General features: G+C 43.1%; 1 protein-coding gene and 1 long non-coding RNA gene across 8 annotated transcripts in view; one reads left to right on the top strand and one right to left on the bottom strand.

Annotated features, from left to right (window-relative positions):
- The window catches only part of FGGY (FGGY carbohydrate kinase domain containing), a 191,843-nt gene that overhangs the window by 20,368 nt on the left and 145,221 nt on the right, over positions 1–26,254 (top strand). For 5 of the 6 annotated variants that reach the window (XR_013636198.1, XM_078854117.1, XM_078854116.1 and 2 more), the window contains exons 4-5: positions 3,361–3,512; positions 20,809–20,897. Coding sequence is in view for 5 of the 6 variants with exons in the window: in XM_078854117.1 (XP_078710243.1) it covers positions 3,361–3,512; positions 20,809–20,897 (241 nt within the window). In the remaining variant the exon portion in view is untranslated. The remainder of the gene's footprint in view (positions 1–3,360; positions 3,513–20,808; positions 20,898–26,254) is intronic. The other variant, XM_078854115.1, reaches the window with a different exon arrangement.
- On the bottom strand, positions 1,804–25,574 carry LOC140916227 (uncharacterized). 2 transcript variants are annotated; one of them, XR_012160470.2, is made up of 4 exons: positions 25,398–25,574; positions 11,502–11,883; positions 8,221–8,595; positions 1,804–3,497 (listed from the first exon to the last, which is right to left on the bottom strand). It is a non-coding gene; the product is annotated as an uncharacterized LOC140916227 (long non-coding RNA). The 2 variants fall into 2 exon arrangements; XR_013636199.1 differs by lacking the exon at positions 1,804–3,497 and adding an exon at positions 5,200–7,293.

The raw sequence follows: 26,254 nt of genomic DNA, 5'->3' as shown, positions 1-26,254 counted from the left end.
AGCCTACAGAGCAATGAAACAGCCCCGAAGCCCGAGCCCAAGTTGGCTAGCACGGGCCAGCCACGGGAGTCTAGTTGCTGTTTAAACATACCCTTAGGGTTTGGATCAATACCAGGCATCCTGATATAGCATTCACACAGCTCTCCTCTGATATACGATTTATTCCTAAGAGAAAGCTAGGTTCTAAACAACTTCTTTGTTCTAAACAAGTTCCCCTCCCCTCCCCCCTGCAACTGAACTAACCACTGATTTTTAAATACACGTAAATGACGGCTTTCAAGGAGAACCGAGTATGTACTACTAACACATTTTAGCTGTTTAGGTTAGGAGTTACTGTCGGGGCCCGCCACGGTGGTGTAGGAAGCAGAAGGCTTTGCCTGGGCATCTTCCGCACTTGTGAGGCGGAGATACTATTTCTGGCTAATTCAATGTCAAACGTTTTAGGAGTAAAGTGCCTGTTAGATTAGCGAAGTAGTATGTTGAGCCCCTATGCCACCACAGCTAACGGTCAGCACCCTCCTTTTTAGAATTTTAATTTTCCACTCATTTCTGAATAAATTGTTTCAGAAGAATCAGCACAAGCAGATCTGGGTAATGAAGGTAGTTCGTGAATTCTTAATTAAGATTTGATGTGTACATCAATCAATAAGTATAGTCACAGCCACAATAGTCCCTTTCTACTCTAAGACCTATTAGTCACCCCTTTTACCTTTGTCAAAATAGCTCCTTTGCCCTAAAATCTCTGCTGCTAAATTTTAGCCTAGTTGTGCGTGTGTCCCAGATCATTTGTGGCTGTTCCAGCCTGTATCTCAGCTCTTTTTTGGCCATCTGTCACGGAGTCCCTGGGCGATGCTCTGGAACTGCTCCCCATGAAGCCAGTCAGGACTCTGGGGTAGTCGCCTTTCTGTGAGCAGCCTGTCTTCAGGACACACAGCTTCCACCTTCCTGGGTCTGACCTCGGAGCATTCAGCATCCTCTGCCCCTCCGTGTGCTTCCCCCCAGCGAGTCCGCTCAGGCAGGGCTCCTGGGGAAGCCAGAGGGTCCTGCATCCCAACTTCGCAGTCAGACGTGACTCTCAGCCAGCCAGTAAAACAGAAGGTTTATTAGACGACAGGAACATGGTCTAAAACAGAGCTTGCAGGTGCAGAGAACGGGACCCCTCAGCTGGGTCCATTCTGGGGGGCAGTGAGCCAGACAACCCCGTCTGCACTTCACTCCATGTCCCAGCCAGCCCCCAACTGAAACTCCCTCCAGCCCCTCCTCCTCTGGGCTTTGTTCCTTTCCCGGGCCAGGTGGTCACCTGATTCCTTTGTTCTCCAACCCTTTAGCTCTCACCTCGCAAAAGGGAAGGACCCAGGCCATCAGTTGCCAGGAAACAGGGTGTCGGCCATTCTCTGTGTCCAGACTCCTGCACACACGGGCCCTCTAGGGCTCTGCAATGATCATACACCCTTACCCCACCACCTAGATACTTAAGAACTGCCTAGGGGAAACTGAGGCACCCCCACACTATTCAGAGGAAACATTAAGAAGAGTCCCACTGCGTCACACCATCCCTAACTCAAATTTGATTCCCACTTGTTATTCACTTTGAGTTTCCAGGAGGGGGGCAAAAGCAAAATAGGTTTTGTGACTGCACAGAATTTTGTCCTCAAATAAAAAGTATATAATTCATGGAATTCTCTAATGTTTGTACCTGCCTGTGGGGCTCCAGGGCATTTTTCAGCCAGTCTCACAGTTTTAACGTTCATTTGAATTTATGTCAGGAATATTAATGTGCATCACATTTGTGGCTCTCCTTAGACTGCACTTTGGGGATCAAGTACAGATCAGTGGCCACGCACCTGAACATATAATGGTATCAGCAACTGATAGAAGCTGGGAGTGTTGGATTATTACCTTTTGCTCATCTAACGTGCCCTCAGTAGGTTGATTTAGATAAGGTATTCTTCACTTCTTGTTCTAAAGTGTTTGTAGTCTTGCCACAGGTGTTACTATCCATCTCCAAAGTGAATGCATTTCAGCAAATTATCTCTCATATTTTTTTTGAGTAGCCTTCTCCCAATAATGAAGCATTGGGAAAGAGTCTTTGTCAGTGTCTAGCTGAGTTATAGAATCATAGAAATGTAGGGCTGGAAGGGATCTTGAGAGGTCATCTAGCCCAGCCCCCAGCACTGAGGCAGGAAAGAGTATACTTGAACCATCCCTGACAAGTGTTTGTCTAACCTGTTCTTATAAATCTCTAACGACTGGGATTCTGCAATCTCAGTTGGAAGCCTATTGCAATCCTTAACTATCCTTATAGTTAGAAAGATTTTCTTAACATCTAACCTAAATCTCCCATGCTGCAGATTAAGCTCAGTACTACTTGTCCTACCTTCAATGGATATGGAGAACAATTATCACAGTCCTCTTTATAACCTCTCTCGACAGATTTGAAGACTACTATCAGCTTTTCTTTTCTCAAGACTAACATGCTCAGTTTTTGTAACCTTTCCTCATAGGTCAGGTTTTCTAAACCTTTTATCATGTTTTTTCTCTTTTCTGGACTCTCTCTGATTTGTCCACAACTTTCCTAACATGTGGCATCCAGAATGAGACCGAGTACTCCATCTGACGACTGACCTGTGCAGAGTACAGTGGGACAGTTATCCCCCGTGGCTCACATATGACACTCCTACTAATAAAACCCAGAATGCGATTAGCCTTTTTCGCGGCTGCATCATGTTGTTGACTCATATTTCATTTGTGATCCACTATACCTCCCAGATCCTTTTCAGCAATACGAATACCTGCCTGCTATTCACCATTTTGTAGTTATGCGTTTGAGTTTCCCTTCCTAAGTGAAGTACTTTGCACTTGTGTCTTTATTGAATTTTATCTTGTTGCTTTCTGACCAATTCTCTAATTTGTCAGGGTCATTTTGAATTCTAAACATGAGTTCTTGTGAAATGACTACTTTAGTGTTGCTGGGATTTTAATAATGTTAGGGAATGTAGGCATCTTTGTATATTTTTATATGTAAATAAATAAAATAATACACTTTGTCATGTGATTTTGGTTCTTGGGGTGAAAGGTCCTATTATTACAGGCTGATTTTCCAGAGGTCCTGAGCACCTGTTACTCCCATTTACTTCAATTTGGGTTGTGGTTTCTCAGCATGTCTGAAAATTGGCTTCAGTGGAGCCAAGAATTCATCCTAAATGAATATCACCTGGTATTATTTCAGAGAGCGGTACTCAAATTCTATGCTCTTAAGTGATATTGCCAAGTGGCTTGGCACCTGGGAACGTATAATATTAAGGAAGGATTTAACCAAGACGAAAATATTTGTCTGTCTTTGTTTTTATTTTTGGTAAGGAGAATGTAAAAGAAACATCATTCTGTGGATGGACCATCGTGCAGCCAGTCAAGTGGACAGAATCAATGGAACTCAACACAGTGTTTTGAGCTATGTTGGGGGAGTGATGTCTGTAGAAATGCAGCCACCTAAATTGCTGTGGATGAAAGAAGTGAGTATGTTTTAGATTGTGACAGATTTCTGGCTGATGGTTGAAGTCTTTGACACTGTTAACATTTTAAGAATGAGATTTAAAAAAAACAACAACACTCAGTGTTGGCCGAACACTGCTCCTGCTGAAGGCAATGAGTGTTTCATCATTGAGTGTGGTGGGAACTGAGGGAGGCAAACTTCGAGTGCTTTTGAAAATCCCACCTTAAGAGCTTCCCTTTTTTCATGGACTGCTTCTAAATTTTTGTTTGTGTGAGGTAATTCGATATTTTCAGTTTAGAACCTGTCATATGGCTCTGTTATGCTGTTTTGGGGTAAGATGTTTTGGCTATCCATTTTGTAAAAGGAAGACAGGCGTATGTAGTTGGCTTACGGATTAATAGGGATTGGAAATAGATGAGGCTTTAATTACTTGGGTACCCTGCCTACTCCAGATGCCATGGTTGTATTTACTCTCAAGTGGTGTCTGTGATATTTCTGAGAGGGATCTGCAATCAGCATTGTCTCAAAATGGAACTGCCTAGCCACAAGGATGTGAAATGAAATCATTTCAGGAGTGAAATGATTCAAGACGGCTTTGGTCACGAGTACAGAACTCAGTCAAAATCCTTAACACGCTTTCAGGCCTCCAAAAAAGCCCCTAACCAGTTCAGTCCCATCTGTAGTAAGTAGCCCATCTGTAGGAGGAAGACACTCTATTCATAATGCAGAATTCTAATGCTGTCTCTTATGCTTAAATTTTATGTGTTGTAGGTTGACATATGGCTTCTTAATAATAACTGTCAGATAAAAGAAAAAATGCTTCCCACCTGAATTTTTCATAACCTTCACCAATCTGGCTTTTTACATTTGGTCTCAATGATGCTTACTGTAGTCTTAATGAAGGCCAAATGTAAATTATGTTCTGTCAGCTTCGAACAGCTGATGTTTCTTCTCTTTAAAAACATGAAACATCATATAGTAACAAGGTGCAGACTGGGGAAGGTCAAGGGAGCTAACTGGCAGAAGCAGATACTGACAGATTAATGTTAATAGAAGATAATTAATGTTTGTGGATGCTGAGGTGAAACATGAATATCCACCTATTAAATACTTCCCATTTCTGAGCCATGAGTAACATATAGCTGGTCATTTTATAGTTTGATATTTGCATTATTCTTTAGGAAAGTCTTGAAGCAGCCCAGCACACCAGCCGCTGAGGACTATTTTGCATGTAGTAAAAGGGTGATGCAAATTAACACATACACATATGTGTGCACGCATACACACAATGTGGGAGCATGGAAGAAATTGTAACTGAATCACAATTCTGTCACAGGGCTGTTTGCAGTGGTACAGCTACATACTGCTGCATGTTTGGGGCTAAAAACAAAGGCTCATTCTAGCCCTCAGTAAAAGTGAAATTCACCCCTGTTCAGTGGGCCAGTAGCAATCCTCTGCACCACTGAAGACCCACTGTAGTCCTTATAAGAGTGCGGTACAGCCTTTGTGCAGGTCTGTTGCATTGGATTGAATTATATCCTAACTTTGCAAAACCACTAAACTAGAATAATAATAATTTGCACATAACCGTATATGGTGCCATTGATTGAAATATCTTCAAGTGCTTTACAAACATCAATTGAGCCTCACAATATTCTTCAGAGTGAGGTAAGAATTAATATTTTATAGATGAGTAAAGTGTGGCACAAAGAAAGTAAAATGCAGATTTTACAGGTAGTTTTCTGACTCTATTGGACTTGACTTAACCTTCTCTCTGCATGTTTCAAAGTCATATCGACTTTTCTGATTAAAGATAAGGGTTTATTTTTTTTACTTCAGTTAGCACTGCAGAACGGACACAGGTATGGCAGAGTTAGATTCTAATGGAGCTTATGCATCATGAACAGAATTAAGTTCTGATTGCAGGGTTTTTTTTGTTTGTTTTGCTTTTGTTTTTTACTGGGACTGATGCACAAGCCAAAAAGAACAAAGCTTGGCTTTCAGATCCTAGGGTGAGTCTGCAAGACTAGCAGTTAGGAAAAAGCATTTGTTTTCTTCCTAACTCAGAAAATATCGTATGAGGGCCAGCCTGCCTTGGAATCCCCAGCGTGCATTTTTTTAGCAACACTTTTCAGAGTACAACTGTGCTGTAAGAAATTCACACAGGACACACAGAAGGTCAGTAGCCTAGCCGGGAACTTTATGAGCACAAAATTAGAGTCTCTTTTTAAAAAGATGGTCCTAAGCCTTGCTAAGAAGAGGACCAGAAGGGATTGTTCTGGGTGTGGCACTGTAGGAGTGAGATGTATTGGCAGAACTGTGTGAGGAAGTTTACACAGAGTCTGCCCCCCTTTGTGTGCATGGCTGTGATCAGTGCCTTTAGTATCCAACTTTCATGAGTACTAACTGGCACCAAATACACTACTAACAAGATTTCTTTAAAGTATCTTGCAGCTGTAAGTAGTTTATTTTTCTTCTTTAAATCCCCATTGCTGCTTATTTTTCTTCCATGAAGTCTGAAATAATCTTTCCTTACAAGTTACCACTTGCTCCGGTAAATGGTTCTGCCTCAAGAGCAGCTTCAGGCATAGGCCTGTTAAGTAGCTGCGTTGATTGCCTTAAAATTATCTTGACTGTCTGTTCCCCTGTTGTGTAGCCATTTCTCAGCACTTTAAGATTTCTACCAATCCTGGCAGGGACCCATGATCTGTCTCTATCGGACTATGGATACTCCTCCCCTCCAGGCACATACTAGGTGTTTAGCTGTGTGTGCTACACTGCAGCAAAGTGACGACTGACTGGTGCGGTGCCTCCTGTTGGTCGTCTTTGGACCTAGCTCAACTCCAGCTCCAGAGTGCCCTCTGCTGACCTGTGTCTTGCCTGCCTCAGGCCCCATGTCCTTCCTGGACCCCAGTGCCCCTTTACCTCTGGGTTCTGCCCCAGAAATACCCTCACACTCTGGGTCTCCCCTCCCCAGGAGAACCCCCAACCCTCTAAGCCCATCTTGCGTCAGTGGCTACTGCCAGTCATCATCTAGCCCCCGCTCACTGGGGCAAACTGCAGTCTGTAATGACCACTCATCATTGGCAAGGGGTTAGGTCCAGCTGCCTCTGCCTATTCCCAGGTTGCACCTCTGTAGCCCCAGTAGCTTTGTAGGCCTTCCACGAGGCCTGCAGCCTGGGGTTTTACCAGGCTGGAGCTCCCCAGCTCCTCTTGCCCTTCCCCAGTACTGTTCTACTTCAGTTACCTTGCTCTCAGGCAGCTAGCCCTTCCTACTCCAGGACTAGAGTGAGACTCCTTCAGCTCCTGGCCCACAGCCCTCTTATCAGGGCCAACTGTGCTCTGATTGAGCTGGCCACAGCTGAGGTCAGCTACTCACTCAACTGCTCTCACTGCTTTTCCCAACCACAGCCCTCTCCAGGGCTGCTTTTAACCCCTGCCTACTAGAGTGGGGCAGCTGCCCTGCTACATACACCCTGACACTTGGTATATGTAACCCAAATGGAGCCGCCATGCAATTAAAAAAGACAGACAGTACCTCCAGCAACTGCACAATAGGCTGTTGCTAGAAAGTGCTCAGGGGAATAGCAGACTGGCAGAGCTCACTGAAAGGGCAGAGAGGAGGGTCCTTGAATTTAACAGTTGCTGGCTGAGGAAGCTGCAAGGAGAAGCAGCACACCCTGCTGGACCCTCAGAGGAGAAGGCCAGAGGGAGGAGCAGTGAGAATCTCAGAGAAGCAGCTGGCATCTGAGTCTTCAGGAAGAGTGGTGGAGGACGAGATGGGCACCCTGGTCCAGCAGCTGGTGAACAAAGGAGCTGTTAGTAGAAGATTGCCGCAGGAAGAAAGGAGCCACTCAGCACTGCCCTGCCATGGAGGAGTCCTCCAAGATCCCTGAGGAAGAGGAACAGTCACTTCCAAAAAGTAGAGAAATTCCCCCTCCCCACTCCAAAAGCCTGAATCCTCCTGGAGCACCATTACGAAGGGCAGCAAGGAGGAGCAGCCCTACAGGTGAAATGGGACCAGACAGGAGCTACTGTGGACAAGAGCAATGTGGTGGCGGTGGGGGGAGACGTCATAGAAAGGATCAATAACAGAGAGGTGAGAATGAAGTTGTTGTTAGAGAGAATGAATAAAGAAGTGAGTCACAGTCATAGAGTTTAAGGCCAGAAGAGACTACCAGATTATTTAGTCTGACCTTCTGTATATCACAGGCCACCAGCACCACCCAGCCCCCTGCACACTAAACCCAACAGCCAGAAGTAGACCAAAGTATTACAGCCCTTAGGAGACAAAATTATTGTGTGCCACTAGTGGAGAACAAGAGGGACCAAGGCACACCAGTGCCCGAGGGCCGTGCAATGGCAGGGAATTGATTAAGTGAGCTATACCCAGATGATCCTGGCAAGAAACCCGTGTCCCACTCTGTAGAGGCAGGCAAAAAAACTCCAAGGTCACTGCCAATCTGACCTAGAGGAATATTCCTTCCCAACCCCACATATGGCAATCAAACCCTGACCATGTGAGTGAGAACCAGTCAGCCAAGCACTGAGAGAAAAGGAAGACCAGCCCACTCCATTTAGTGTCCCATCTCCAGCTCTGGTTATCTCAGATGCTTTCGAAATAATGGAATTAAGTTGTTGTTAGAGAGAGAGAGAAAATAGGAGTGGGAAGAGGGAAATAAATAAATAAAGACAAGAGTAACATGAAAGCACAGTACTGTACTTACTTTTTTCTAAGTCTTTCCTGCAGTCCAGCCTATGTTCTTGGGCTAGTTCTGTAAAATGGGATTTATAGGGATTTTTTTTTACTTTAAAATGATAAAATATATCAACTGTCCTCTTGATTCAAGCACCAAAAAACATCTCTACTTCAGGCCGCTGCTGTTCCTTCTCTGGGCTTATTCTCCACTTTGGGTTTCCTTGTGACAGTGCTAACGTCTGCTGTTTATGGCCTGTGCTTAGCTGCTCATTCTTTGTCCTCCCTCAGTGTCTTCTCTCAGCAAGTGTATGTCTTCAGAATATTTGCTGGATAAACAAGGTGCTGTACATCAGTGCAGATGATGCTGTCTCTGTGTAACATCATCTGGGGCACAACCCAGTCACTAACAATGAAGGAACAGAATATAATTAGCACATGACTTTGTCAGACCCCTATTGAAAAAATTAGATGCTAAAATCTTGTGGATGATCTTCACTGGAGTGCGGTAACACAGGACTTTCTCTTCATGTGGTGGCAAGATGAACAAATCTCTGAAGTTCTTTACAACTGCAGGGCTCCTTCAGCTGATGTATTAGAAGATGGATATCTTTGTAAGGTGGAACTCTGTTCATTATTCACAAAGGGCTGGGAAGTTCCATCCAGTCCACCTAATAATAAGGGCCATGTGAAGCCATGCAGCCCTGGGGATTCTGCAGAATGAATGCCTACTTGAATGGCAGGACATTCAAATGCTGCTCACATGTTGCTACATCTCTTTATGAGATGCTGCTAATTATTCCCCCACGTGGTGGCCACTGGGAAGTGCATAAGGAGGCAGAGATGTGCCTGCCTCCTTCTCCTTGTCCATCTCTGCCCTTTGTGGTGCATGTTGTGCATCCCCAGAAGGATGGGAAGGAGCAGTCCCTGTGCTCCTCAGAGCAGAGGGTCCGCAAATCTGCCTGGCGTTTACTTGGGTGCTGCATTCGAGGGACACCTTATATCCTGGAACAGGTCAAGTATAATATGAGCCTAATAGAGGGACCAAATCTCTATTCCCATTGTGTGAATGGCAAAGTTCACATCCACGTGAGTGGGACAAGGATTTGCTACTCTTTGCACCAAATCTCTTGTTGCACTGCAGAAATTTTCTTGCAATATTGGCATAGCATTGCAAAGAACACATACTGGCGATCCATAAGGTTAGTCATTGGTGAAAAGTTTCCATTGGCTGCACTTTCAGCATAAGGAAACATTTTCTTTACGACTTCTAATTTCTGTAGCTCATGCTCCATTGCAGGTTGCATTTTGGTTGTGTTTTCTGTTACTGATGCCAGCGCATTCCCATGTCACCCCTAATTTCTTTTTGTCCTGGAATAGGGTCAGACTTGGACAACTCTCCAGAATCAAAAAGTAAAACATATTCTATTTTGTGGTTTAAGTGAGATTAAGGGAAATGATCTATTCTGGCTGGCCTAGGTATAAATAGTTGTCTTTGAAAAATACTGCAATGGCATATATTCTGTTTTTTCTATTAATGTTGTCCCATGGGCCCCACCCCACCCCTCACATGCTATTAAGATAGTATTTAGGAACATTAACAGCGTTGCCAACTCTCCCAATAGTTATTGCTTTTCATAAAGTGCCAAATCCTGAATTTGTGATTCATGAGAATGTCATCTTTCATTTTTAAAAATAAAGTAAGTTTCTAGCCGTTATGGTTGTGGAGTAAAATCTTGAAATCCTGACACCTAAACACTCCAGCTTCTGAAGACGAATAAAAGAAGCCAAAAGTTATTTTTCTTTAAAAACAAAAAATAATAATAAAAAAAACCAACAAAAACCAAACCTCATGATTTTTATAACCATTCTCATGATTGTGTGAGCCTGACTCATGATTTTTGAATGCTTGGGAATGGGAATACCGAACACATCAAAGGAAAGCAAACTTTTCTGTGGTTGAGATGCAGGCTGTCCCATTCGTATCCAGGACAGCAAGAGTATTTAAAAGGTGCGGTGAATCAGTGAAATTATTTTGTATTCATCCTTTAACTCCAAAAAGAAGGTTAATATATCAAAAGTTTTCTCTCAAGAGCACTAAGACAATGAATACCTTGGAAGGCTGCTTTGTTATATCACGGGTTCAGATCAACATTTCTTTTGTTACATTTGTTAATGTCTGTGCCCTAAATACTGATTCCTGTAGCAAAACACTAACTCACTGGTCCTAGCATGTACATCTTCCATGCCTGTACAAGTCTGTGATGTTTGGTAGTGTACTGGAATGCTATACCACCATCCTCTGGGCAACATACCAATCTTGGCTTTAACTGGAACATTTTCTGAGGCTGCAAAAGCACTGGTACTTAGCAGTGCAAGAGGTGATGTCTTTATAATAGTATGTATTTCCCAAAGAGTTGTCTGTTTAGGATTAGGGCTCTAAAGCCAGTATAGTATTCTGTCCTCCTATACTATTTTTCCATTTTATCAGACCTCTTATGCCATTTACAATTCTGTCAGACCTCCTTTGGCTCAAGAATGAATCAGAGGAGCATAAACTCAATGGCAAAGTACATCTTGTATATTATGGCAGTATAAAAGGAAGCTCTAAGAAGATATAGAGAAAGGTACTGTATATCCGCTGCTCAAAAATATGAAGTATTGGAAGAACTACAAAGATTCGCTGAATTGATTGACATTCAAGATTGATTTTTCCCTAGTTCCATGTGGAGATGCTAATTCAGCTCTGATATAACACATGACACTCTGCATTCCAAAGCTTTTGCTCTACCACTGGGCGAGAAATATTTGCCAGTACCAGAAAGAATAATTAGTTGGACACAATTGTCAGCATAGTTATTTTGTTTAGATGATAAATTAGGAGATTGGTTTACATGAGATACTGTTTGAGTAGAGTTGGATTAAAAGCTTGATGTTGTGGGCCATCATCTTCTTACTGCATATGAACTGCAGATTCCTTGTGTATATTATAAAAAGAATCCAAATTATTCACCTTTTCCTTTCTGTTATGTTAATCTGACCATCTGCTACCTTAGGAAACCATACAAGCAGATCCTGTCTGCAGACTCCAGAGGAATCTGTGGCAAACTTCTTTATTGTTGCTTGGCCTGCACCCTCCTAATTGTAGAATTAAAAAAAAATAACGTCCCTGGATAGGAAGAGTTCAAAGCAAGTAATTTTGAATATTACTAGCTTTCAGGTGGTTATGATATCTCCCAAAGGAAGGGGCGGAAGTCCCATCCCTTGAGTAATTTAAAACTAAACAAGAAAAAGCACCACTCAAGAATATACCTTAGTAAATTTATCCTGCATTGGTTGGTGGTGGGGGGTGGGATAAGATGATCTAATGGAACTTTTCTACATCCAGTCTCTGACTCAGAAGAGGAGAAGTGGAAGATGACCTCATTCACCCAGAGGAATGAGATGACTTCATAGTTTGGGAAGTAGTTGATGATCCTTACTTCTTGCTGGTTTCCTATTACGTTTAGGGTTGCTGTTTCTAGGGTTATCTTGTATTCTTCCTTCCAAATCGTAATTGGTTCATCTCCTTTTTACTCTCTCTTCTTTTGCTTTCTTTTATTTTGTGGGTTTTGTTTTCCTCTCAAACTTCCATTTTCATATTCAGAGATCTTCATAGCCCATGCTCTCCCTCCTACTGTAGTCCATGCTTTCACTTGGAACAAAGAAAAAGGGGGAAACAAGAAAAAGAATTAACAAGAAGTTGAATCACTGAGGCTCTGGGTGAGTCTGGTAATGCAGTATAGGACCTCTCACTTCTAGATCGCAGGTTCAAATGCAGTCTATTTTAGTAGCAACTGAATGACTTCACCATCTGATGGCTGGTAGTCTGTGTGGAATTATTTGTGGGGGGTCTTGACCAAGTTCCCAGCAAGCAGGTGTCCATGTCACAAAACCAAGACCACATAAGGGATGAAATGAAACCTTTGTTTGAGTCTCAGCTGCCTGGCCACGGAATGAATGGGCAATCAGACTGAACTACTCCAAACCCATAGAGTGGCCTTGGTAGAACATGGTGTAAACAAATTTGTAGGGGATTGTGGGGCACTTCACTTGTCTCTTGCCTATGCAGCACCTGTTCTGTTGTAAACAAGAGTTCAATCTCTAGGGTTGCCATGTGATTTTTAAAATGTGGTTTCCATAAATAATTGCACATTTGACTTTGAAATTTGCTTGCTGTGAGCATTAGGGATGAGACAGTAATGGGAAGAAAGAGGAGTAATTTTCTTTCAGAAATATACAAGAATGCTTTTTTAGATGATGGATAAACAAGACAAAACAACTTCTGATTAGGTCAGTGAGATAACGCTAAATGTAAATCTCATTGGAAGTACTATAAATATTCCTGGATTATATTCCTAATTCACATTAAAGGTTAAAATCAGCCTCTTCTTCTTCTTACAGACAGTCTGAAAACAGACTCTTTCCTCAGATTTACTCGTTATTCAAAAGTATTTGACAAATGTTCTTGCATTATTTAACTCTGCAGTGGTCACAAACAACCTCTCCTTCTGCCCCTCCACCCCCACGAACATGATACAGTTCTGTGGTGACCTAGAATCCTATTTTTGACGTCTCCGACTCAAGGAATATTTCCAACACACCTCTGAACAACATACTAATCCACAGAGACCTCCCTACCAACACTACAAAAAGAAGGATTCTAGGTGGACTCCTCCTGAAGGTCGAGACAGCAGATTGGACTTCTACATAGAGTGCTTCCGCCAACGTACACGGGCTAAAATTGTGGAAAAGCAGCATCACTTGCCCCATAACCTCAGCCGTACAGAACACAATGCCATCCACAGCCTCAGAAACAACTCTGACATCATAATCAAAAAGGCTGACAAAGGAGGTGCTGTTGTCAGCATGAATAGGTCGGAATATGAACAAGAGGCTGCTCGGCACCTCTCCAACACCACTTTCTACAAGCCATTACCCTCTGATCCCACTGAGAGTTACCAAAAGAAACTACAGAATTTGCTCAAGAAACTCCCTGAAAAAGCACAAGATCAAATCCGCACAGACACACCCCTGGAACCCCAACCTGGGATATTCTATCTACTACCCAAGATCCATAAACCTGGAAATCCTGGGTGCCCCATCATCTCAGGCATTGGCACCCTGACAGTAGGATTGTCTGGCTATGTAGACTCCCTCCTCAGGCCCTATGCTACCAGCACTCCCAGCTACCTTTGAGACACCACTGACTTCCTGAGGAAACTACACTCCATCGGTGATCTTCCTGAAAACACCATCCTGGCCACTATGGATGTAGAAGCCCTCTACACCAACATTCCACACAAAGATGGACTACAAACTGTCAAGAACACTATCCCCGATAATGTCACAGCTAACCTGGTGGCTGAACTTTGTGACCTTGTCCTTACCCATAACTGTTTTACATTTGGGGACAATGTATACCTTCAAATCAGCGGCACTGCTATGGGTACCCGCATGGCCCCATAGTATGGCAACATTTTTATGGCTGACTTAGAACAATGCTACCTCAGCTCTCGTCCCCTAACGCCCCTACTCTACTTGCGCTATATTGATGCAATACCCACCTGCAGAAGTGAAGAAACAGATTGATAGAGCCAGAAGAGTTCCCAGAAGTCACCTACTACAGGACAGGCCTAACAAAGAAAATAACAGAACGCCACTAGCAGTCACCTTCAGCCCCCAACTAAAACCCCTCCAACGCATTACTAATGATCTACAACCTATCCTGAAGGATGATCCAACACTCTCACAAATCTTGGGAGACAGGCCAGTCCTTGCCTACAGACAGCCCCCCAACCTGAAGTAAATACTCACCAGCAACCACATACCACACAACAGAACCACTAACCCAGGAACCTATCCTTGCAACAAAGTCCGTTGCCAACTGTGCTCACATAGCTATTCAGGGGACACCATCACAGGGCCTAATAACATAAGCCACACTATCAGAGGCTCGTTCACCTGCACATCCACCAATGTGATGTATGCCATCATGTGCCAGCAATGCCCCTCTGCCATGTACATTGGTCAAACTGGACAGTCTCTACGTAAAAGAATAAATGGACACAAATCAGATGTCAAGAATTATAATATTCATAAACCAGTCAGAGAACACTTCAATCTCTCTGGTCACGCGATTACAGACATGAAAGTTGCGATATTACAACAGAAAAACTTCAAAACCAGACTACAGTGAGGGACTGTTGAATTGGAATTCATTTGCAAATTGGATACAATTAACTTAGGCTTGAATAGAGACTGGGAGTGGCTAAGTCATTATGCAAGGTAACCTATTTCCCCTTGTTTTTTCCTAGCCCCCTCCCCCGCCAGATGTTCTTGTTAAACCCTGGATTTGTGCTGGAAATGACCCACCTTGATTATCATACACATTGTAAGGAGAGTGATCTCTTTAGATAAACTATTACCAACAGAAGAGTGGGGTGGGGGGAGAGAAAACCTTTTATAGTGGTAAACACCCATTTTTTCATGCTTTGTGTGTATAAAAAGATCTTTTATACTTTCCACTGAATGCATCCTATGAAGTGAGCTGTAGCTCACGAAAGCTTATGCTCAAATAAATTGGTTAGTCTCTAAGGTGCAACAGGTACTTCTTTTTCTTTTTTACTACTCTGTGAGGTTTCACTATTCAAGCTGTGTCGGTTAGTTGTGCTTCGTCAGCTAAATTGCATGGTATTGTTTCTGTTCCCTGATTGGATGAGTGCACAAGTTCTTCTGGGATGGATATGCATGCATGCAAATTTAAAATTTGGTTTCTATGAATACTTATGTTTGCAACTTTGAATTTCGCTTGCTGCAAATATTTATGTCAGCAAAACTCAACAGAATAAATGTTTGTGGAAGTGAACAAAACAAATTAATGTAAAAGTTGGAGTGAAACTTGTTTGCAGTGTTTGGCCGGCTCCAGAATTTTTGTGTTATGCATTTATTCTTTTCAGAGGTAGCAGAAGAAAATTCCATATTCATTAATTTCTGGATGGAATATTTTGCTGTGGATTGTGCCAAAAACCAAAAGGACGGTTGTTATGTTTTTCGTTAGATTAATAACATTTCATTTCGATTATTTCTAAAAAATATTCACCCCATTTAATCAGTGGTGCTGTAGCACATTCTGGTTCAGAGCAGGGGTGGATTGGGAGGAGGTGTTTCTTTTGTAATTATGTCCAAATGAAACGCATCTAGTCTAAGTTGTCTCTTTCACACCTCATTTATTGTATGGGGAATACAGGCAAAGAAGATCTTCCCTTTAACAAGAATCACCTCATAGAGCAAACTGCCAGGGTATAATTCCTTTGCAATTAATGACCAAAGGCTGATGGTTGAATCATTCTTCTTTTACTTTTTCTGGCTGATTGCCCAAGGAGCTCACTATATGTTACTGTTCAGTTCTTCCTTTTTGACCTATTATTCCCTCTGTTCACCCTTGGCTTGCAATAACTAGCTAAATGGAGAAGGGAACACACAGCAGTGAACCATTCAAACCTTTCAGAGTAGCAGCCTTGTTAGTCTGTATCCGCAAAAAGAAAAGGAGGACTTGTGGCACCTTAGACGAACAAATTTATTTGAGCATAAGCTTTCGTGAGCTACAGCTCACTTCATCGGATGCATTCAGTGGAAAATACAGTGGGGAGATTTATATACATAGAGAACAGGAAACAATGGGTGTTACCGTACGCACTGTAAAGAGAGTGATCACTTAAGGTGAGCTATTACCAGCAGGAGAGCGGGGGGTGGGGAGAACCTTTTGTGGTGATAATCAAGGTGGGCAAGAATGTCTGAGGAACAGTGGAGGGTGGAGGGGGGAATAAACATGGGGAAATAGTTTTACTCTGTGTAATGACCCATCCACTCCCAGTCTTTATTCAAGCCTAAGTTAATAGTATCCAGTTTGCAAATGAATTCCAATTCAGCAGTCTTTCATTGGAGTCTGTTTTTGAAGTTTTTTGTTGAAGAATTGCAACTTTTAGGTGTGTAATCGCGTGACCAGAGAGATTGAAGTGTTCTCCGACTGGTTTTTGAATGTTATAATTCTTGACTTCTGATTTGTGTCCATTTATTCTTTTACGTAGAGAGAGTTTGACCAATATACATGGCAGAGGGGCATTGCTGGCACATGATGGCATATATCACATTGGTAAATGTGCAGGTGAACGAACCTCTGATAGTGTGGCTGATGTGATTAGGCCCTGTGATGGTGTCCCCTGAATAGATATGTGGACACAGTTGGCATTGGGCTTTGTTGCAAGGATAGGTTCCTGGGTTAGTGGTTCTGTTGTGTGGTGTGTGGTTGCTGGTGAGTATTTGCTTCAGGTTTGGGGGCTGTCTGTAAGCGAGGACTGGCCTGTCTCTCAAGATCTGTGAGAGTGATGGGTCGTCCTTCTTCAGGATAGGTTGTAGATCCTTGATGATGCATTGGAGAGATTTTAGTTGGGGGCTGAAGGTGACGGCTAGTGGAGTTCTGTTATTTTCTTTGTTGGGCCTGTCCTGTAGTAAGTGACTTCTGGGTACTCTTCTGGCTCTGTCAATCTGTTTCTTCACTTCCGTAGGTGGGTATTGCAGTTGTAAGAATGCTTGATAGAGATCTTGTCGGTGTTTGTCTCTGTCTGAGGGGTTGGAGCAAATGCAGTTGTATCGTAGAGCTTGGCTGTAGACAATGGATCGTGTGGTGGGGTCTGGATGAAAGCTGGAGGCATATAGGTAGGAATAGCGGTCAGTAGGTTTCTGGTATAGGGTGATGTTTATGTGACCATCGTTTATTTGCACTGTAGTGTCCAAGAAGTGGATCTCTTGTGTGGACTGGTCCAGGCTGAGGTTGATGGTGGGATGAAAATTGTTGAAATCATGGTGGAATTCCTCAAGGGCTTCTTTTCCATGGGTCCATATGATGAAGATGTCATCAGTGTAGCACAAGTAGAGTAGGGGCATTAGGGGATGAGAGCTGAGGAAGCGTTATTGGGCCTTTGATACAGCCCACTTTGAGAGATGGTGGGCTGCCAAGGAATTTAGATCGATATCCTGGTTTGAACCTGGGATTTTTGCTTCTGGCCCACCTCTAATCAGTCCCGGGGCCATTGGAGTTCTAATGACACAGGTGGGTGGTAATGGGATACGAGATACAAAGCCTTTCACCATTAGATCACTGTTTCAAATGCTAGCCATATTGGTAATGGCTCAGAGTCAGTGCCATCCAGTATTTGGTAGCCTATTTTATTGATTTTATGCTTAAGTAATAGTAAAAACGATGCCCCTGTGCAAGAGCTCTAGGTCCCCTGATGTTCACTTGATACTTAAACATAACATACTCGTCAGCATTAAAAAGCAAACATTCACCAGGGACAAATTAACTCAATTCAGAACTATCCACACACCTTGACAAGCAAACCCTCCAAGTCAAGGCTGAAGCACGCTGGCAAGGCAGTGTGAGGAAGCTTTGACTACTGCATTTGTTCTGTGGATAAATAGTAGACTCTAGTCTTTATTGCCATGGATATCAGTCCATCATTTTCCATTTGAAAAACTGTTTTTTAAAGAAAGAGACATGGGACTCTTGTTTCAAAGATGGAAGCTGGTGTGTAGACACAGCGGCAGTGCGCTATTGCTGTACCAAAGAGCTAGGTTTGATCTGTTTTCCCAATCTCTCTCTCACTCTGCTTCCCACAGAGTGTTAAGAATGCTTCAGAGGCGGCAAGGTAAACACTCGAGGGAGGAGCTAACTTCATATTGTTCAAATGTGTCCCCGCAAGCTGTTTCAGGAATGGTGTCTATAGGCTCCTCGGTGACAGTCTCAGAAAGAGGATTAACTGTAGTTTATGGTTTTGGCATGAAGAAAGGTAAAATGAGTGGAGGAGACTTTAGAGAGGCCCCAGGAAAACACAGAGACTGAATTTATTTTCTTTAAACGTGAGTTTAGAGGATGAGTCGCAGGATATGAATATGGCATTGAGAATGTGCTTGGGACTTTTCCATGCTGCTTTTAATGTGGTGGTGGATTCCTTGACTGGGAGTGAAAATCAAATAGTGAATTTCAACAAGTGTAGAGAATATGGAGATGTTTATACTCATTTAAAAAATGCATCGGGGCATGATTTGATTTTTGTCTGTGCTAGCTAGTAATGATATAGCATCAGCATGACAAAGGATGAATCATTTGGACACTCATGAAACACCATACCATAGGGTTGCTAACTTGTAACTTTTTGGAGATTCATGAAATAATGAAATCATGGTTCACTGACTATCTTTGCTGAATAGCTGGGTTTGTTCGAGTTACATGATTAATCCTAGCCTGGTGTCTGTTTTCATAAACCCAAGATTACCAGATAGAAATCCTACTTTTACCAGTAGCTCAGGGTTTATACTGTCAAAACAGCCAGGCTGACTAGCCTTTTGAATTAAAATATAAAGGGCCAAATTGCCGTGGAGGCAAATGCACAGTTAATGACTAGCAGCCATACATGTCCGGGTGGAAAGTGGTCTGAAATAGGCATCCAACACTAGTGCTTTTTATAAGTAAAGGCAGTGATTGAAGCTTTTGTTTTCAGGCCTCAATAGGAGTACAGTACTTTCTGTGACTTCTAAAGAGTTGAAACCTCCGAGAACATGGAGATGGATTCTTTGGATGATCCAGAACCAAAATGATGGTCTTGTTTTCATTGTTTACCTGGCTACATCTTAGTTTCTGAAATGACATTTTCCTAAACTATTGGCCTTACAGACTCCACCCAATAACTTTTTGGGACTTAAAATTTGCAATCACATAACAAACAGAGTCAAAAGTTTATAGTACTGTACTGTGCTGAACACACAGTTAGTTAAATTGGAAGTACTTTTTATATTTATTTAGAGTATAAGCTCTCTGGAACAGGGACTATCTTTTACTATATTTGTACATGCCTAGTACAGTTGGGTCCCGATCCTGTTTGGGGAAGCTGGAAGCTACTGTAATACAAATAATAAAATGGTAATTATATTTATTACTATTGGTATTTATGCTTTACTACATTTTTGAAGGTGCATGGGACTCCTAAAAGTTAAGCATAGTGAAGGTACGGTTATTGAAACATCTCCATGAAGCTCTGTCAAAGCACCTCTGGCCATCCTGCAGCACCCTAAGCCTCTAAGTCTACCTGCATATGACTATTTCTTCAGCATTATCACTTTCTACCGCTCTCATGATTTTATTGTGAGTCTCCTAATAATTAATGTTTTACATACAGTCCCAGTTCCTGGAGTCATGTAATTACATGAGAATCTCAGCTGTCATTTAAAAAAAAAAGTAATTTTCAAGTCCTCCTGTTTTTAGACAAAAAGGCTCAAAAAGAAAGAAGCAAACAAAAAGACCCACAATTTAATTTTTTTAAAAAAAAACTTGTGGGATTTTGTTGTTTAAAGCCAACTCACGATTTTTGAAGGCCTGACTCATGATTTTTGAACACTTAGGTTTGGCAGCAGTAAGTTATGGTAATGGTTTTGCAAAAAGAAAAGGAGGACTTGTGGCACCTTAGAGACTAACCAATTTTATTTGAGCATAAGCGTTCGTGAGCTACAGCTCACTTCATCGGATGTAGCTCACGAAAGCTTATGCTCAAATTAAATTTGTTGATCTCTAAGGTGCCACAAGTACTCCTTTTCTTTTTGCAGATACAGACTAACACGGCTGCTACTCTGAAACCTGGTAATGGTTTTGTTACTGTGTTACTTAGAATTTGATAGATTGATAAGTGGCCGCTTGTCAGGGCCATTATGTATTGTAGGCCAGTGATTCTTGCACTTTTTTCATAGTAATATACCACATCTTAATAGAGAACAACTCTTGGGAAAATCCCTTCCCACTCACAATTGTCCAGACCACATCCTCTCCCATTCTTTATCGTTTGACATCTTGATGGCAAGTACGATTGCTTACATGGAAAAGTAATATTGAGAAAATATTTTGTTAATTTTAGAAGTCATCTTCTTAAATTTAGAAGCTGGTAACACAGAGAACAGCAGCCTCTCTGCAGATCACCAGCAAGTGATCTGTGGTCCACTAGTGCTCCACAGACTACAGTTTGGGGCTCTCTGTAGACTATCGATCCTGGTGGAGAGGTCTTTAGTAATTTGGCAATGCCATGCTACAGTCCTGGGTGAGCAGGGACCACACTTCTGCTAGAACTTGCCTTGGTTATTGCACTTGATTTATTTTATTTTCTTCTTGCATTTTGAACTTAAAAGGAGACTGATATAGTGGAGCTCCAAAGTGGAAATTGCAGTTAATTTTAGCAGGTGAAGGCTTCACACTGTCATTTTGAAAAGGATGCCTCTGTAAACCCAAATTTGGGAAAACTGCATTTTCATTAGCACCCTCCAGCAAGTGGAAAGACCCAGTACTGTAGCCAGAAAATCATTTTAAAGTCAGTGGAGTAGTCACAGGTTGAAGAACAGCATTATCAGAGTTTTACAATAGGAAAAAATATTGGTTTTTTTTTTAGGTAACTGGCAGCTGACTTAGAATTTGTTTTTAAAAATAAAGGCAGACCATGATTGCAATTCACGTCTATCTCTTTTTAAATTTTTTCAGAACTTGAGAGAGTCTTGCTGGGAAAAGGCAGGCTACTTCTTTGATCTTCCAGATTTCTTATCATGGAAAGCAACAGGTGTCACTGCCAGGTATGTTAATTACAACTGCATGATTTGTTTTTCTTCTATTTTTCCTGTGCATGTTTCTGCCTTAAATCATATTGACTGGATATGCTGTATGTACATCTGTATGTGATTTAGCCTATTCAAAAACATCTTGAACCTATCTCCTACTTCCAGTGTACATTCCTGAACACAATTGTTCCTGTGAGCGCTGTAATTCTCAGATACAGTATGTTGCTACAACCATCAGTTAATTGATCTTGTGCTCCATTTTTGGAACATAAGTAGGATTGCGTTACCTATTTCTAGTTGTAGTCTACTGAAATTTGTTTTCACTGACAAATGAAAATGCTGCAGTTTTTGACCCCAAAACCCCCAAACAAAACATTTTTTTTCAGTCTGTGTGAGATCTAATATATCTTGTTAAAAATGAACAATGGGTATAAAATCACTCCCTCAAAACATCCCAGCAAAGCACATATTTTATTACTTTAACGTCAAATATCAGTGTGTGTTAGGTGTATCCTAGGGAGCGATTAATAGTGTTGCCTTGAGAAAATTATTTAAAATCCTGATTAAAGAGACTGGAATATGAGAGAATTACACTGCAGATGTACAAATACTTTTAAAAGTTTAGTAAGATACCAGTACCAGCTATTTAAAAAATACATAAGGCGTGATTCTACTTTCAGGGTGGTATAAGTCAAGAATATCTCCAGTGGAGTTATAACTGTGTAAAACTAGTGTAAGAGGAGAATCAGGCCCGGCATAGTTTAAGGGTATGTCTAGACTGCAAAAGAAGACCCACAACAGTGAGTCTCGGAGCCTGGGTTAACTGACTCGGGCTCGTGCTATAGGGCCAAAAATACCAGTGTAAATGTTCTGACTCAGGCTGTACTCTGGGCTCTGAAACCCGGTTTGGGGGAAGAGTCTGAGCCCAGGTTCCAGCCCAAGCCAGAACATTTTTATCTCCATAGTGCGAACCCGAGTCAGTTGATCCAGGCTCTGAGACTTACTGCCCCCGGTCTTTTTTTTTTTTTTTTTTTTGCAGCATCGATGTACCCTGAGCCTCCCCAGGAGTATAGGACAGGTCTCCCTTGCCCCCAACCCTTTTGCGTTCAGGTTAGACTTTCTGTCTATCCATTTACTTAAGAACAGCCACCAGTTGTCAAGAATCTCGCTTCCATGAGTGGACTAGTACTGGGTTTGTTTTAAAACAAACCAAACGAACCAACCAACCCCTGGCAAAGAGTGTTATTTCTTGTAAGAATGTACTTAGTATCGTTGTTACTTGTAATGTGGTAGCTCCCATGAGCTCCAGTCATTGACTAGGACCCCATTTTGCTACACAAACACACAACAAAAAGACTGTCCCTGCCCCAAAGAGCTGGTAGTCTGAAGTATCCCTCTCAGCCGCCCCACAGCATGTCAGACCTGTTCTAGTGTCAAGAGCTTGAATCCTAAGGGTCCAAACTGCCCCTCCTCAGAACCCCTGACCCATCCAACCCCCCTGCTCCTTGTCCCCTGAATGCCCCCTCCCGGGACCCCCTGCCCCTAACAGCCCCCTTTCCCCCCCCCCCCCCCCCCCCCCCCGGGTCCCGCGGGCCGGATGTGGCCGTAGTTTGCCCATCTCTGCAACACAGTATAGCATACTTTCCAATACCCCACTCTACACGGTATGCCATACCTTCCAACCCACCAATGTATACAATACAGCATACCTTCTAATACCCCACTCTGTGTATACAGTATTTTCACAGCTTGTAACTTTATAAACCCCTATTAGGTATCCACGTATTGTAATAGAAATAATATTGAAGTATGGATCCATGTAACATTTAGCCATGCAGGGATGGGTACAGTAAGGTGACGCTCAGGATCGCTGCATACCTGTTGTGTACTTTGCATCTGTGGGAGAGAGCAGCTAATGACACTTTGTCCTTATCCTTTCTCTGGAAACTCTTTGCAGTGAAACCGTTGCCATCAGTGCTACTTTCTGTATTTCCAATGTGAGCTGGAAGTGGCTCTCTTGTTACCTAGCAAGACTACCACAATGCTACCCTGGGAATAGGGCACACGCTGTAGACTTACAGAAACCTGAGTGCTAATGCAAACCCACCACCTGACCTGTCCAAACTTCCTCAGTCAAAAGACTTTACGTATGAAAAGAGGTGCCACCTCGGAATGTGCTGCTAAGGGTATCGCGTGAAAAGAGGCCATCAGCTAAGCATGCTGTACAGCTCTTCCTGCATTCGCTACAAATCACAGGCCCAGCGAAACCAGGAGAGGGTTTTGTGGCTCTCAGAGGACCCGAGAGTCAGTAACTGCTTCTGTCTCAAGGCTCCAAGAGAGGGGGAATAATGAAAACCAAAAGACACATTGCTGGAAAACATACCCACAGCCCTGCTTACTATACAATAGAGCAGTGGTTCTCAAACTTTTGTCCTGGTGACCCCTTTCACATACCAAGCCTCTGAGTACGACCCCCCCTTATAAATTAAAAACACTTTTAAATATATTTAACACCATTATAAATGCTGGAGGCAAAGCAGCGTTTGGGGTGGAGGCTGACATCTCGCGGCCCCCCCGTGTAATAACCTCGCGACCCCCTCAGGGGTCCCGACCCCCAGTTTGAAAACCCCTGCAATAGAGCAATTTCCCTCTTTAAAGCCTATACCTGAGGGAAGAATGGAATGTGGGGATATGACATTGGCCCACCCTGTCTAGACTCGGAAATAGGTTGTGTTGAAAAATGTGATAGTTCAAGCATGTTAGCAAACACGTTTTTAAACACCACCTATTTTCCCAGTTTAGACCTGCCCATTCAGAAGAGGGGCAAGGAAACAAGGAAGGGGCACTGGGCATGTTAGAAAGTCCCAGTTCAAACCACTTGAGCATCCAACCAGAGAGCTCAAGCAGTTACACCCCAGCCCAGAGAACTCAGCTGGCCTATGGCCTTGAGCTGCTCTTGTCAACCCCAATAGTAGGGGCTTTAGCAAGGTGAAATTCACTTGTCTGCAGGCAGGATGTCATGAACAGAAAATTCCCTGGGAATTGGGGTCCTACCATAATTAATCCTAAGGGATTCATCATGTGATGGAGGAAATCCAGGGCGTTTTAATTCTGACTGGGATTCTGGGAGGGCAATGGAGTGAGTGAGCGAGCATTCACCCCTGGGCTGCCACCACTACATACACAGACAATACCCCACTCTTTTCCTACAAGCCAGAGAGGTACTCGGTGCTTCCCTTTGTTTCAGTCTTTAAAAAATACCAGTTGCCCATCCATCCAGGCCGCATGGCTGTTTCCTTGCTGCTGCCACTCCCCGCAGAGTCCTGGCCTATGCTGCCCCCCCATCCTCCCATGATCCCCCACGATCATTCTCAGTGTCGCCAGCAGCCCCACCTACCTATCTGCTCCCTCCCTTCTTCCCTCCCCTGAGCCCTCCCATTTTGCCCCCTCGATGCAAGAAAGAAGCTCACCAGGGCAGGGCAAGCAGCCGCAGAGCTCAGGCAAGGCACTCTCCTCCTGACCTGAGGCACATACCTGAGCACAGCTGTAACTCCCCACCCCCCTCTGGAATGTTCCCCCCCCCAGGCATCTGGGGAGGGGCATGTGACCATTCCTGCCCCTCCCTAAGGTCGTCCCTGTCAGTGAGTGTGGCATAGGGCAGGACCCACCACCCCATAGACAGCACTGTGAGACGGGCTTCCTCCTAGAGCTCCTGGGTGCACAGAGGATATGTGCCTGTTGCCACCCCCTTATCTGGCTAGAAGTCCTTGCAGTCTTCCAGTGATTCCATCTAGCAAGCTGGAGAGGATAGATTTGAGCTATTTTTTATTGGGCTATGAGTACTCTCTGTAGTACTTTACCCCCTGAGAAGCTGGTGAGTAAGGCAGCGGAGTAGGAATCAACCCCCCTTTTCTCCAGACACACTGGGCTCTACAACGCGGCCACGGGGCCAGATGGTTAATACTTCAAAATAATACATGAATAAAACGTGAAATGTTCTTAGTGTGGTAAAGACTTGGGAAGCTAAAGAGCGTGCACTCCGTGTATTATCTGAACATTGTGTATAACTCTAACACAGGGAAATTCTTGAAACACAGCATTTCCAGATCATTGTTAAAGGAGGGAGATGGTTTCAAATGGGAGTGTGTTAAAAAAGCTATTTTTTACCTTGTTAGAGGAGAGAAATCCATAGCAGTGATGCATCAAGTTACTCCCTCCCGCTTTCAGTGTTGGCAGCCACACTCTGTCTAAAAGAGATCCTCTTTTTTTTTTTTTTTTTTTTAAATGTTCTCTTCCTCTGAGGAGCAACAGTCCTCCCTGTCTGGCACATTCAGACCCAGAAACTAGCTGCTTGTGCTGTAATTCAATCTTAACCTGACCCCACTAGGATACAGACTCACAGTTTTGAAAGTAGGAGGATCAAGTCACCGACATTTAGTATGTTGAGCCAGCGGTCATATCTCTTAATGACAGTCATGTCGCTAGTTTAGGGGATACAAGAGTTGGGCCACTCACCTTCTTCTCAGATAGTGTTGGCAGAAAGTTTTTAAAGAAAATATTTCTGTCACAGCGCCCCCCGTTTTTTTCTTTCTTTTTTGTAATGCGATCGCTTAACCTCCAGCCTTCTGCAGCTTGGGAGAGCAGATTGGAAAGAACAGCACAGTCTTCCACCAGACTTAAAAGGAAAACTTCACTGTCATGCTGACTAATCCTTAAGTCTCTTGGGGAAACAAATGATCCGATTAAATTGTAAAGGTTACACTGTGTCTGCAGCCATCCTGCTTGTAATACCTGATGGATCCAAGTGTTTGGTAATAACTGCTGCTGCAGTAGTGAGGAGGACTGATGGAAACCAGGATAACAAGATGACAAAGCTGCCCTTATGTGTGAAAGCCTCTTATTGTGTCTTCCTTCAAATCACTCCTTAAAACTCACCTCTGCTGTGATTTTCCACAAAACACTAGACTGTAGGTAGGCTGGTGGTTTGCTGTGATCACTGCTTACTACACTAACCATAGTCCTCTTACTGTTACCTGGTGCTCTCCCATCTCTTTGTTACATCTGGCTGTTGTCTTTTGTTGGATAAGAAATTGAGAGTTCTTTGTAGCTGGGACAGTCTTTCTGTGATCAGTGTCTAGCACAATGGGCTTCCAATCGCTTACTGGGCCCCCTAGACATGACTGCAATACAAATAACAATAATGCAAGGGTAGAGAGATCTTATAAATAAACCACAATGTTCTACTACAATGGTCCAAGCACTATAGTAATGCTATTGAAAGCTTAGTGCGTGAAATTTGCAGCCTCCTCTCCAGCCCTTGTGCACAAGGTAAAGAGGCTGGATGAGGCAGAAAAGGAGTCTAAACCCCCCAG

This window comes from Lepidochelys kempii, chromosome 8 (genome assembly GCF_965140285.1).
Source record: "Lepidochelys kempii isolate rLepKem1 chromosome 8, rLepKem1.hap1, whole genome shotgun sequence".
In the NCBI taxonomy this organism is placed as follows: domain Eukaryota; kingdom Metazoa; phylum Chordata; order Testudines; family Cheloniidae; genus Lepidochelys; species Lepidochelys kempii.
Note: the sequence above shows the minus strand (reverse complement) of the source record. Positions and strands in the feature narration are given on the sequence as shown.